Source organism: Sebastes umbrosus, chromosome 2, assembly GCF_015220745.1.
Source record: "Sebastes umbrosus isolate fSebUmb1 chromosome 2, fSebUmb1.pri, whole genome shotgun sequence".
Classification (NCBI taxonomy): domain Eukaryota; kingdom Metazoa; phylum Chordata; class Actinopteri; order Perciformes; family Sebastidae; genus Sebastes; species Sebastes umbrosus.
In genome coordinates, this window is record NC_051270.1 from 18,575,862 (window position 1) to 18,589,835 (window position 13,974).

The 13,974-nt window shown below is 39.6% G+C and overlaps 1 protein-coding gene across 2 annotated transcripts; it reads right to left on the bottom strand.

Moving 5' to 3' along the window:
* wt1b (WT1 transcription factor b) lies at positions 1-9,512 on the bottom strand. 2 transcript variants are annotated; one of them, XM_037758703.1, is made up of 9 exons: positions 8,601-9,512; positions 6,419-6,541; positions 4,954-5,053; positions 3,537-3,617; positions 2,691-2,799; positions 2,435-2,585; positions 2,186-2,275; positions 1,062-1,145; positions 1-912 (listed from the first exon to the last, which is right to left on the bottom strand). In XM_037758703.1, the coding sequence occupies exons 1-9, from the start codon at positions 9,016-9,018 to the stop codon at positions 791-793; spliced, it is 1,278 nt and encodes a 425-aa protein (XP_037614631.1). In that variant the 5' UTR covers positions 9,019-9,512; the 3' UTR covers positions 1-790. The 2 variants fall into 2 exon arrangements, with proteins under 2 accessions (XP_037614631.1, XP_037614624.1); XM_037758696.1 differs by having other exon boundaries at positions 1,053-1,145; positions 8,601-9,505.
* Between the last annotated feature and the right edge of the window lie 4,462 nt (positions 9,513-13,974).

The following is a 13,974-nucleotide window of genomic DNA, read 5'->3' on the forward strand; positions in this document are numbered from 1 at the left end:
TATGTGTCTTTTCTAATGAGATTTATCGGGCTCCAGATGTTCCTAGTTATGAAGATGTGTGTCGGAGATTTAGGGGGGTGAGACCTGCACCCTGTCAGAGTCGCAGTGGGGTGCTGTTTTACTGTCTGTCACCCCCCTCATCCCACCACCACCACTCATAGGTGGCCTCTTAACCTGACAACACCAACACCTTTTCTCTTTCTCTCTCTCACACACACAGTCCTTGACAACAATGTGAATCAACATTTTATAAACTTAAAAAAAAATATAGAAAATACAAAAGGAATGCCTATAAAGGTAAGCAAATACACCACATATATACAAAGCAATTTGGAGAGTATATACTGTAAGAATATAAAGATGTTCACATTCCCCAATGCACAACTTAATGGACAAAAAAATCCATTTCCTAAAATCCAGTTTACATTGTCCAGCACATTTTCAAAGTGACATAATTTTAACAATAAAAAAAGAAGCCAGTGCAAGTGTACTAAAATATCCAAAATAGTGTATCAACATTTTTCCTCATCTCACATGAAAAACATCTTCTTCTTGGCTCAGGATTACTGTGGTATCGTTCCCTCTCAGTTTTTATGTGCTAGTTGAGGTGAAGATCTCGAGGATCATCAGAGTCTCTTGTCGTCGGCTGGCAGAGGGAGGCATCAGCTGTGCTCACCACCTCACAGAGTCTGGCAAGGCACCATAACCGCTGACCAGGCTCCAGCGTCTTCCTCCACTAGTTGGCACAACATATTGTCACCTTCCTCTTCGTCCTCCTCCTCTCTGCTGCTCAGATGGCAGGCTGCAGCTTGGTCAGGTTCCTCTGGTGCATGCTGTGGTGGCGCACCAGCTCGTCAGAGCGGGCAAACTTCTTCTGACAGTTGGACCAGCGGCAGGTAAAGGGCTTCTCACCTGACGAGGAGGGGACGAACAAGGAAAAAACAAGAGATATCATTGCTTTAGAGTGAATTCAATTCAAAGTCAGAGGGGGCCAACAACAAAAAATGTCACTGGGAGAAGAATGGGGAGGTAGAAAATAAAGGTATACGCACTTGTTTTACCTGTATGAGTCCGAGTGTGCGTCTTAAGATGATCTGACCGTGAAAACTTTCTCTGACACGTCTCACACTGAAAGGGCTTCACTCCTGCAGGAGGTGCAAACGGTTGTTGTGGTGGCAGAGACAGAAATGAGAAGAGGGTGGGGGTGAGGGTCAAAAGGTTAGAAATTAGATCAATCATTGTGGAGGTGGAAACAAATTACAAATTAAAACAGTTCAAGGAGATTTTACTGTCTTTTCTTTTTACACCTTTTTGTGTTTAAAAAACACTTTTTAAATTAAAATCATTTAGAATTCACACATAGATATAAATTTGACCTTTTATGCAGTATTGAAACAGGCACTTTGTTCTGAAGCCCAGATTTATGGGAACAGCAACATATAGCATGTCAAGCTGTAATTTGAACTAGTTAGTATTACTGCTGTTTTATGACAATAAACACATAATTCCAACAACCCTCTCCCAAAATTTTGATCAGATATTAAAAAATGAAATCATTAAATTATTTCCATTATTTGAATTTGTCATATTTTATTCATTTAGTTAACTGTCTGTGTTGAAAGTCTTCTATGTCTGCCGTGGCCCTGATGTGCTCTGGGAGGAGCCACAGGCCCACCTGTGCTGTCTGGAGTCAACTAGACACAGGTGAGCTCAATCTGCCCTGAATCAGTGCTCTTATAACTAGGAGCAGGCATCATTACTCTGTTTTGCTCTGCTGCCAACCAGACCTGTGGTCCTTTGTGCTTGTCAAGTGTGTCTTCAGTTATCCTTTAAGGTTATCAGTTTGATAATGCCATGTGTTTGTTTAATGTGACTATTCCAGTGTTTAACTTCATGGCCTTCTCCAATACAACTCTCGTGGGAAAACACTAAATCCTTGAAGTATTTATTTATTTATTGGGCTAAAAGTAGTCAAATTTAAACATACTATGTATGAAAACACTTGAATTTGCCTATAAAATACCAACCTTGTGTTGTATTTATTTTTTATTTTGTGGAATGTAAACTCCCCCCATGTTTCTAAAACTTTCAAATTCCCAGAAAAAAAAAACCCTGAGGTCATGACCTCCTCATTGGTAGTTACGTCCCTGGAGAGAACTCATGCAGTAGTTTGACACCAATGTACCTGTGTGTCTGCGCTGGTGCCTCTTTAACTGGTCTGAGCGAGAGAATCTGCGGCCGCAGTCTGTGAAATCACACTGGTAAGGCTTCTCTCCTGCAAAATAAACCACCCATATCAACCACAGCTGCACACATTCAAACCTGAGCATAAAAACACGTTTCTCCCTTAAAATACACCACCACTAGTTTATCTTTTTCAAACTTAACTTTAACAGTCTTGTATGAAAAAGTGGTATAAGTTAAATCCCCTCACCTGTGTGTTTGCGGCCGTGCATCTGCAGATGTGACAGTTTAAAGTATCTCTTGCTGCAGCCGGGATAAGCACACACAAATGGCCGCTTTTCGTTGGCCTCTGATGATGACCTCACAGCTGGTGGAGCAATACCAGCTACGCGTCGAACATCCTTTAATAAGAGGGAGAAGTCAGAGGGCTTTGTAATAGAGAAGTTCACTATTTATTTACTGTATGTCTGTGTATGTAATGCATGTATGTGTGAGCTCTGACTGACCTGTAGTCCTCTGAAGACGCCGTGTGTGTGTATGTGGTACTGGGCACTGACGAGCATGGGTGGAGGCGGCACTATGGGCTCGCTGTCATAGCTGGGTGCATGGCCACTGCAGGGCAGGAGCAAAATTAAATACATTAATTAAAACACTGAAAAGTTTGAGTGCAACACTGACCGTTTTAGCCACTAAACCACTAATTTGATAGATTTGTCAGGCAGTTAGATATAGTTGGTAGAACAGGTACATACATGTCAGATTGTGTTCATCCCGTCCAAATTAATAGTAAAATCAGGGTAAAACCACAGAATTTCATATATTTGAGAAAAAATCCACAAAAGTCTTTCTCTGCTCCACTCTAAAAAAAAAGTGTCCTCAAAAAGTCCAAATTAAAACAACATAGAATGAAATGCAATCCAACTCTACCGTTGACATCATCTGTTTATATTTATATATTTATTTCATTGTGTCTTGATAATCAAGGGGTTATGGGCGGTAGGGCTGCCTTACTTTATTAGTTATCATTGTCATTGTTGTTATTTTTATATGATATACATTGGTGTATGTTCTGTATCAGTTTGGAATATATTTGTGCAACATTGGGCATTTTTGCTGAACATTTTAATAAAAAGATTTAGAAAAGAAAGAAAAACTCAAACTAGTCTTTAAAACAAACAATAGAAGCACAAGACTGCACACAAACACATGTGAATACACTCTTCTCTACTTCATTATTTCCCTATAGGCAGTAGTCAAATCCTCCTCTTCCTCCTCCTCAAACACTGGCCAGAACTGAAGAATACAGCGTGTTATTAAAAAAAGAATAAATAGATAAATAAATAAGGGCTCACCTCTTAATGGAAGACGCAAGGTTGTTCATTTGGTTCCATGTTACACAATCCAGCTGAGACGCCATTTGGTACAGGTTATCACTGAGTGAAACATACAGCACAGTCATTAACATTATACATTTATGGTAAACAACAACAACTAGATTATTAAATTTGTAGATTATTTGGTTTGTGAAATTTTAAGGCAACAAAATATGTTATACAAATCAAAAGGTTATGGAACAAGGTTAGCTCTAAGGTTATGAAAGATGAAGGGGTTCTTGTTTTATTTTTCTTTCTTTATTAATTAGTTAATTCTAGGGAAATCCTGAAATTAGAAAACACTGACAATATTTATGTTACTGCTCATTCTTCCTGTCATTTCCCTTCCCTTGTATGGATAAATGGAGACGTTTCATTCGGAGGGGAACTCCAAATTGCTCTCTTATTAACACATCCTGTCCACCCACCACTCTCCTCACTGGCTTCATTAAAAAACACGGGCTCTGAGCCATTCTTTACCTTGGCAGATCACACTACTGCACACACACATTTGACAGAAACACACACTCTTGGAGATGCGGTTGTGCACTCTGCGGGGGTGAGTGCCTCCGTGCCTAGTACACCACGGACCAGTGCATGACATCACTCTGTCCTCAGTATCATTAAAATTTCGGGGGAATTCTGGACGGCATTCCTTGAGAAGTCCTTGAGGGAAGGATGGTGATGGCTCGCTAATCAGCTCTGAGCTATGTCCAACTGTGGAAAGACTCACTGATATCTGACATTATAGTCACGGTGTGTGTGTGAGAGAGCCAGTGCGTGTGCATGTCTCTGTTTGTTTGAGGGTTTCCAGTTCATGCCATAAGTTCTAACAAACAGCAAAGTCTTCCTTCCTCTTATCAACTTCTGTTCCAGTATTTGGGTTGAACATGTTCCTTTTCTCCAACAACATCGCAGGGCGGCATTCAAAGAATTTCATCCTAATTTACCCTTTTGAGATGTTTTGCATCAAAATGAAAACACATTCAGAGGTTAAAATGAGCAGATTCCCAGCCTCACAACCCCCACTCTCACTGAACTTGTCTCTTTTACTTTTCCCTTCATTTTTCCACAGGGTGTACTAAGACACATCAGCAGTAGATCACTCAGTGTTTGTTTTGGCCTGCTGAGCACCAGTGGGCAGCACTTGACCTCAGAACAAATTGGGATGCAGGATCCAGACAGTGCCGAGGCAGACGCAGGGCTTTACACAGGATCAGAGAGAGTTCACACTTCTAAAAATTACCAGCAAGTGAGCGAGCTGCATGTGGCGTTGGTGGAAAGAATCTGACATTAATAGATGAGCGAGGAGTCTGAAAGTGTTTGGGGAGAGTGCAATTGTACCTAGAGGTAGCAGGAGTCAAATAAAGCAACAATGCAGGGCAAATGATTGTACCTGTTGTAGTTTCTGAGCAGCAGAGCTTGGCTGCTCGGACAGGACTCTGAAGGATTGTGGCAACCAAACATGGGAGGAGGAGCCGGGTACTGCTGGTCAACTGAAAATACAAATACAAAAGTTACATATTTTCTCCATAACTGATTAATTGTTTTGTCTATAAAATGTTTTTCCCAAGGAGCTGACATATTTGAATGGCTTGTTTTGTCCAACCTACACTCCAAAACACAAAGTACTCATTTAATCATCACAGAAGACAAAGGAGACGGGCAAAGCTTCACATTTTTGGTTTAAAAAATTACAATTAATCAACCAATAAAATGGTTTATGATACATTTCCTAGCGATTGGTTAATAACCTTTGGCCAGACTAATAGACTTATGGCATATGAAATGTATTTCTCCCCATCAGCTTAATTGTATGACGAATTTGTACATGTTAAAGTTTATCGGCCTATTTTATCTTTAGTTTGGGATTTATCCTATAATTTATATTACTGTCGATGTGTACTTTCTTTTTTATTATTTATTTTATTTTAATTTATTTTCCTTTTCTTTTTTAAATTTAATTTAACTTTGTTTTTTTGTGCTTTGGTGGAAAAATACCAAAATATGGAGGGACAATCATTTACATTTGTGCTCTATTTGTATGTTTCTGTACACCTGTTGTTACTCCCAATAAATTATTACGGGGAAAAAATTATCCTGAAGAATGATCCTGTATAAAAATATTTGTATTTGACTGTATATATTTCAATATATGTATATTTATCAGAGTTCAAAGCTCTGATAAAAAAAACTGTGTAACTGAAGAGTGAAATTGCTATTCATAAACTGGATCTTTTGTTATGTGTATCTGTTGTGTCTTGTCTGTTTGTAACATGCTCTATTTTTAATTCTCCCTTGTCTATTTTTGACATGCTTTATTTTATAATTTTTGTAACATTGTAATTGTGTGCTATCTTGGCCAGGTGTCCTTAAAGAAAGAGATTTTAATCTAAAGGGACTCTGGTTAAATAGAAAATAAAATATGTAAGTATACGTTTAAAATGAACATAAAGACATATGCACACTTTGTTCATGCATGTCTGCACAGCTTTTCTTTTCAAAGAGCGAGCAGGTCAATCAGAAACAGTGGTTCTTTTCAGGCTCATATAGTATATTGGTCCCCAGACAGTTTTTGACATTCCAGCAGAGTCGCATAAAGCTGTTTCCTCAAGTTATCATTTCCAGAGTCATTAACCATACGTGTGCTTAAAGAGCGAGAGGGAGGCTGTGTTTATGTATGCCTGCCTATATGAATGTGTGTGCAGACAGAGACGGAAAGAGATGAAGGAAAAATGGATAATAGCGTTTCTGTTGTGATATGAAAAATGATGGGTTACTTATATAACCTTGCTGTGACATGACAGTCTTCCAGTCTGCGAGTCAATTTAGTGAGAATGTGTCAGGACGCAGACGGTTACCTATGTTGTTTGGTGGTGACAGAGTGTCCTCGTGTTTGAAGGACAGGCTGGAGAGTTGAGGGGTGTGGTGAGACGGAGTGTGACCATAACTGGGGTTGCTGTCAAGACCCACTGCTCCATAACCTAAAGAGAGAAAACAACAAGAGGAGCAATGGAAAGTTAAAATGATCTGGTCCAGTCATTAGATTACCATCTTGCAAATGAAGTTCGCAAAGTCTCCAGTATCTGGTCAGTTATCTGTGGTAGTAGCTCTTAGTCCCTGGCAGGGTTACCACAGAGAGACATTCATCAAACTACTAAATCCTCTTTCCTTGTAACATATTCTTTTTCCCCCGCCCCATCCATCTTTGGCCTTGTGGTTGCAATATTTATGGCAGGTGGAAAAAGAAATTTGGCAAACACACCACAGACGGACTGAGATGAGCTACTGTAGAATATGCCCAGTCGAAGGTTGAGAAGTAATGAATTGCCTGTATGCTAAATCAATTGATTAATTACAACTAAGACTGCAAAAGACGGTACTGTTATGCCTCTTTTAGCAGTTATTTGTGTGTCATAGATAGAAAGTTAAAGAAGAACGTTGCATTTGAGGAAGCTATGTGAAAATGATCATACATGCAAAGTGTGTGCAACATTTATTTGAACACGCAGCGTAGACAGGCTGCTGCATCCTGAGTCAGGCCCAAGAGGGATGTTGAAAGCTTTCTGAGAAAAATGACTCACAAACTGTTACTTAAATCCCTGCAGCCTGCAGAGCACTATGCTGAGTATTTAATCACTTCATCAAAAATTACATTCCACTGAGTAAACAAGACTCACAGCATATTGACTGTGAAAGTCACATCAGCAGACACATACAGCTTTAAACCTGACCTCTGAGTAGTGAGCCCCAATAGACACATTCACAATCGCTGTTTACAGTAAAAGTAGAGACAGGAAACAGAAACGAAGTTTGATTCCAGATAAATAACTTTTAACCTCTGATCTGTTTGGTGCAGATCTACTGAGGATTAAAAAAATTCAGGAAGTATTGTTCAGAGTAAATCAAGTATATTATTCACAGTTAATCACTTCAGGATTTTTCCATTTAATTCTTTTTTTTTATTATTCTTTTTTTATTCTTTTTTATTTTTATGGCAGAGGAAGTTGTTTTGACCAGCAAAATAATTATGACCATGTTTTTTTTTTTTTTTTTTTAAAGAAAACACAGTCAGTAAGGGTAAAGTAAAAAAAAAAAAAGTATCCATGTAATATGAAATAACACTTCATTGTCCATGCCAATAAAATCAAAACTCTACAATGCAACACTTCATCATTTATTTACAATCAGCTGATGAGCGCATTCAGTATCTTGTCCTCCTGTCCTTGGCTCATTTAAATTCACTGGATGAGTTACAGCTTGTATGACTAATGCAACATTCACTGTGGCAGCTCAACAGATTATATATATATTTTTTTTTCATATATGCTCTTTAAAAAAAATTAAAAAATCAACTTGATTGGTATGTACGCGATACTGGATTGCCATGGGTTGCTTTGTCCCAGTGCTAATGATATTTTTATATTATTGCTGCTGTTAGACAAGCTCAACTATTACCTTAAAACTGTCACAAATGTGTTGTTAGTTGTAGACAACGATGGGCATGATATTTAAAACTGCAAAGGAGTGCGGCTTCAGCATCATAAAATACTTGAAAGTACCTGAACTTTAGAAGGATGCATTAGAGTTACCATTTGAAAGTTTATGACTATGAGTGTTGCATTTGACAAATGGGAAAAAAAATAAGTAATGCGGTAATAAGATCTGCATGGTGAAACCTTATGAATACATTTATACTGATGCCTTAACGGTTGTTGTGACTCTACTGGTGACTGAAAATCAAACATTCATTTCCGTTGAAAAGAGCCAGTGTAAAGAAACTGTTATTGATGTCTACCAGAGCACTACCAGAGAGCTGTCAAGCTCATTCCTGACATGGGACAGAACGACCCAGTACAGCACATAACATCCTGCTCAGACACAACACTGACAACTCCTAAACATGGAGTTACATCATGAACACACGCAGCAGGAAATGTAGAAACACATAATCAAATCTGGATTGTGTTGATTAGATGTGAAAACAACAGTTTCAAACATTTAGCTGATGAGAGAAGCCAGACCGGTAATGATCATGCTTACCCTGGTTCCTGGGTGCAGGAGGACTGTCCATACAGCCGGGCAGGTAGGTTCCATTGGGAAACATCCTTGGTTGACTTGGAGCTGGCTCTCCGAAGGCCCCAACTCGACAACCCGAGCCTGTGAACTGGCCCGAGAAGTGCACTGTGAAGGCCCCGAGTCCACAGTGAGGGTCCTCTATTGGCTCAGTGGTCCCCCAGCCTGGTTCTTGCTTGATGAGGGAGTGGTGGGAGGGCAGGGAGCTGTAGGGAGAGCCGGGGTGGAGGTCCAGCAGCTGGGTCCACTGGCCACCACCGACAGACATCCCACAGCCACCACTACCAGCGCCTGGTAAGGATGGCACAGGAGGCACTGGAGGTAAGAGGGTCAGATCTCGTACGTCTGACCCCATCGACATGGCTCCACACGGTTCAGTCAGCATTGGTGAAGGCGGGTCGAGACAGTCCAAAGAAGGAACGATGGTAAGTCCAGTAGAAGACACAGCTGGGAGGTTAAAAAGGTCACACAATAATAAAGTGTAAAGTTTAACTACCTAAAAACAGCTACCTGAAGAAGCAATACACAAACTCTTCTGCAGAAACAAACAACACACTATAGGAGCCATCTTTCCTGCCACAAGTCATGAACCGAAGAGTGGATATAAATGACTTAGTGGCCAAATGTGCACGCCGAATCTCCAGTTCCCTGGGTATCTGTGGAGTGGGAGTCTGCTAGGGTAACAGTCTCTATAATGTCTGACTTTCCTTACTCTCCTGAAGGCTCAAATAGTGCATAACTCACTGAACAGGGGGGAGGAGCGAGGGAGGCTGAGGAGAAGATGACTCCCTCGCCTTGCCCCCGGACAGCACAGACTGCACTTCTGAGTAGATTCTGACTAACTGCACATTTGCATGAGCGGGTGTTGCTCTTCACTCTTTGTTCAAGTTCAAGTGTTGCTCATATTGAATGTTTGTGTTAGCGCGTATGAATAAGTGTGTGCAAGGAGGAGATAGGTGTCGTTAATTCCTCTGAAGGAGTGTGCTGATGGACTTAAAGCATGAAACAGCTACATGACAATTAGTTAGTAAGTAAAAGAGCATGTTTTAAAGGAGGTTGCGTTCAACAATGGGATTCACGGTTGAGTGCTAGACCCAAAGTCCAATAAGCATAAATATGTGATAGGGGTAGCAAATCCCAGATTTCAAAATCAAGGAGGATAAAATACTTCACTTGTTTAATTGGCTCACATCACATCATCAAATGTGAGCCAATAAAACAAGTGAAATGCTAGTATTGATGTGCTATCCCATCACATTTTTATAAGTAAAAGAGAATTGGTAAAAGTCCACATGATGTCCATGTCCATGTTTGCACACATTAAAACTTTAATTAATTGTTTTTATGGCTCAGAGTTATAAAAATTTTAATATTCCATTTTTAATGTGCGTCAGAAAATCCTGCATATCTGTTAAATTACACATATTTAAAGCTAACAAAATGTATTTAAAAAAAAGTAATTTAAAAAACAGCTAGACTGAAATGTTTTATTATTGACCCCTCTCAGACATTCATCATCATTTCTGATTCTTCTGACTCATCTGTTTTTATGAAACATACCGCACTTTCAAAATAAGTTACCAAATGGATGAGGCAACTATACAAACGAAAGAGACGAGACAAACGTCAGAGTCAGTTTTCACTAATGTGTTAATTCTGGTGTACGTGTTTAAATATCCAAAGTTTGGGGAGAGTTTTTTTATTCAATATATCAGATGCAATGACATGTTTAAAAAAAATATATTGAGTCACAATTAATGAGTATAAAGATTAATTTATCATTTCTCAAAATGTGAAAATGGGGGGTGCCGCTGTAGCTCACCTGGTAGAGCGGGTGCCCCATGTACCAAGGCTGAGTCCTTACTGCAGCGGCCAGGCGTTCGAATCTGACCTGTGACCCTTTGCTGCATGTCATCCCCTCTTTCTCACCTCCCCCTTTCATTACTATATCTGTCACTATTAATAAAAGGCATAAAAAAAGCTAAAAAAAAAAGAAAGTTATCTATAAAATGTAAAAATGGTAAAACTTGCAGAAAAGGTGCTCTGAATTTTCCCATTTTGGGACTGTTTTGCTAAAAGCAACTTGCATAAACTGCACAGCCTTGGAGCAAAGCCACATCACACAAAAGGATAATTATTTATTAGTCGAGGAGCGGGGGAGAGTGTGCGTGTGTGTGTGTGTGTGTGTGAGCGCTTAAGAGATAGAGGTTTTGACTCGAGCTTAACTCAATGTGGAACTACACAGGAATGCAGTAAGTTGGAATATGCTATAAATTTAAGACAGCTGCTGTGGATCTTTTAACATTATAATATTTGTCAGATCAGCAGTGGGGTTCCTCCTTCCCTTGAAAGCTTGAAACGGTGATAAAGTTGCTTTTTAAAAATATACTGTGCTACAGTACATTCAGTAACCTATAGTTGACCTGTGATGAGACGACAGGACTCCTGAAACTCATTTCACTGTTAGTGTTACTGTAAAAGCCAATATAATACGATTTAAAAAGTGATTACATATTGGATTAATGCAGATTATGATATGATAGATAATAATATCATATTGGAGATCTTGAAATACTGAACAGTTGGACGTGTTCATCATGTTTATCAGGTTATATGTATTCAATCTGCATTTGCTGGACATTACTTATTGAAAATCAGCAAGAAACCTCTTTTATGACGGAAAAAGCAAAAGTAAGCCTCAAGCTGTCTGTCAATTCAAACTACTTTCTTTACCCCTGACCTAACGACCCATTGGACACCTTTACCCTTTGGACCACAACATGATGGATAATGATAAATTAGCCACGAGTTAATTAGTTTTACAAAGTGACTTCATTCGATATCATACCCGTTTTCGGGATGGCATTAAAAATCCACTTTAAATTTGAGATAGAAGACCAGAGACGATGCTGTGAGATGAATAGTGTCAGCCGGTTCCTGTCAACACCATCTGGAATATTAGTCTAGGATTCCAGTGAAAGTCGCTGACCCCTAATTCAACTTAAAATAAGTGGTGGTTGGGGGGAAGGTACACTAGAAATTTGCAAAGAGAAGAAAAAAAGTATACAAAAGAAGAAAGAGAAGTCTAAAGTCACTGTGAGAGTGATGAAATCAGTCCGCAAACTGCTGAGGTGGCATTACATGTTGCACAATGTTACTGAATGCTCTCTTGGTGACTGTCCTGTGTGAAGTTCAGTGGATGGAGTTTTTGCTGCAGACCTACAGATGCTGCAGTTGTGAAGGGTATTGATTATTGGATATTGAACATTCAGGATGTTGGTTCAAAATCAATAGTCTATTAGTCTATTAATATGCTCAATAGCATATAGCACTCTGGCTGCACTTTTTGCATTTCCCTTGCACTATTGCACACTTGCATGTTTGCGTATTTGCATGATTGTTTATGTGTACTTGGGTACAAATTTCCATTCCCTGCACTAGCTCTGTATTTTATTTTGTTGATGTGTCATTGATGTTGTCTTTTTGTATTCTGTTTTTATGTGAACCCTGGCTGCAAAACAAATTTCCCCTCATGGGACAATAAAGATAACCTAACCTAACCTAATATTCTTGACCAGCAGCGACAGCAGCTTGACATTAGGCCAAAGACATACCCCACACAACACATGGGCCTAAAAGAAGAGGCATACTGGCAGCTTAACTACAATAAAACACCATCTATTCCCCAGATTTTGACAATCTTACAGTCCGAGCATATCTGATTACAAGGGTCATAACCTTCCAAATGCTCCTAAAAGCTAAACACAGATTCATCTGGGTGGTGGAGAAGATAAAGTGCTCTCTGACTTACTCTATTCTGGGAAATAAACGAGTGCAAAGGCAGACCCATATATCCCTGAGGAACACATTCAGAGGATGTCCACGTAGCTGACTTCAAAATAGCAGCAAAGAAAATTAATTTCTCCCAAAACAATTTGGAAAAACCTCCTGTGGTCCACCCACTACAAACAAACACACTAAAGTAATGTGCTGCATGTACAAAAGGTTGTGGCACAATTAAAAGTATCTCTATAGAGAGTGAAAGAAAATGCAGTGCCTGTGAGCCAAGGCAAATGCTGGCCGTGCCTTCCCCAGCGGAGTCTTCAGCGGGGATTCATCAAAGGTGACGGGGGCCAGGAGAAAACAACCCTTTCAGCCCCTATGACGGATGGCAGTCCCCAAATACACCCATTCTAGAGATCAATCTGTGGTTTACTCAGGGTTTAAAACAACATCACTGAGCACAGGAAGGGAAATGGTCAATACTGCCTCTGACCCTTAACAAGAAATAAAACAAGACGCAAACTTTCTACAGCGTGATGAGTAAAAGGGAATATGAGAAGGGTTTGTTTCAGCCAGAGAGGCGGATGATAAACTACGCAGATATGTGACCTGGCAGAGCACGTGAAAAAGAAATTTTCATTTTAATAAACATCTGTACTCATGCTACTGCATCTGAAGTTAGACAGTTTGTCAAGCTGCTTCTTTTTAAATCAAGAGCACTGGTGATTTACGTTTTTAAATATTAATAATCTGTATTAAACTGGCTGTGATGTGATGCAGGAGAGGACTGCCAAAGAGCAGCAGGTGTTATTTTGATATGCTGATAGTGGCATAAAAGAAAAGGCCCAGTCCTTCACTTGTCCGTGTGGGCATGGAAACAAACTGATAACAAAGCTAACAGCAGTGTGTTGTAATGTTTCATCATTTCCCTCCTATCTGCCTGTGGCCTTTAGGAAATGGTTACTATTAAAAACAAAAGTCAGGCAGAACAATTATTCCTCTGTCTTCCCTCACTACTTTCTCAGAGGGATATTTGGACGTTTGTGACAACCAGGCTTCTGCTCTTTGAGATAACAACATGTGAACACACTGGCCATCATCACTCATTGCTTTAAGGATATGCAGTACATTTGGAAACATTCCTTTTCCTAAAATGAATTTCTCTTGAAGAAAATGTCGGCTTTAAACAACAAGCATATTGTTCCTCTTCCCTATGACCCACATGAAAAACAACAATCGTCAGTTTTTAATTCTCTCCCGTATCGTCTTCAAAGTGTTGCATATCAGACTGGAGATAAGAAACGGAGAAGAAGGATCTGGGGGAGAGCGGGCATTTCTATGGTTCATGTGTCAGACACAACACTGGTCCAGTGATTTTTCACACACCCCGTTCTCTAGTTGATGTTGATGATCACCTTTGCCCTCAGATCCCCCCTTCTCCTGCCTATTCATTTACATACAAAGCTGGATGCTCCTGATGATCAAATGCAGGAGGAAATACTTTAAACATAGGAATATAAAGACTCAGGTTAAACTAAAGAACTACTGCATACTTAAA

Excerpts from the sequence above, each read along its gene's own strand:
- wt1b (XM_037758696.1), bottom strand. The coding sequence starts at position 9,018 with ATGCTGACTGAACCGTGTGGAGCCATGTCGATGGGGTCAGACGTACGA. Across the intron at positions 2,800-3,536 it reads CTTGCGTCTTCCATTAAGAG|CAGTGGCCATGCACCCAGCT; the intron begins GTGAGCCCTTAT and ends GCTCCTGCCCTG. Across the intron at positions 913-1,052 it reads GACTCATACAGGTAAAACAA|GTGAGAAGCCCTTTACCTGC; the intron begins GTGCGTATACCT and ends CCTCCTCGTCAG.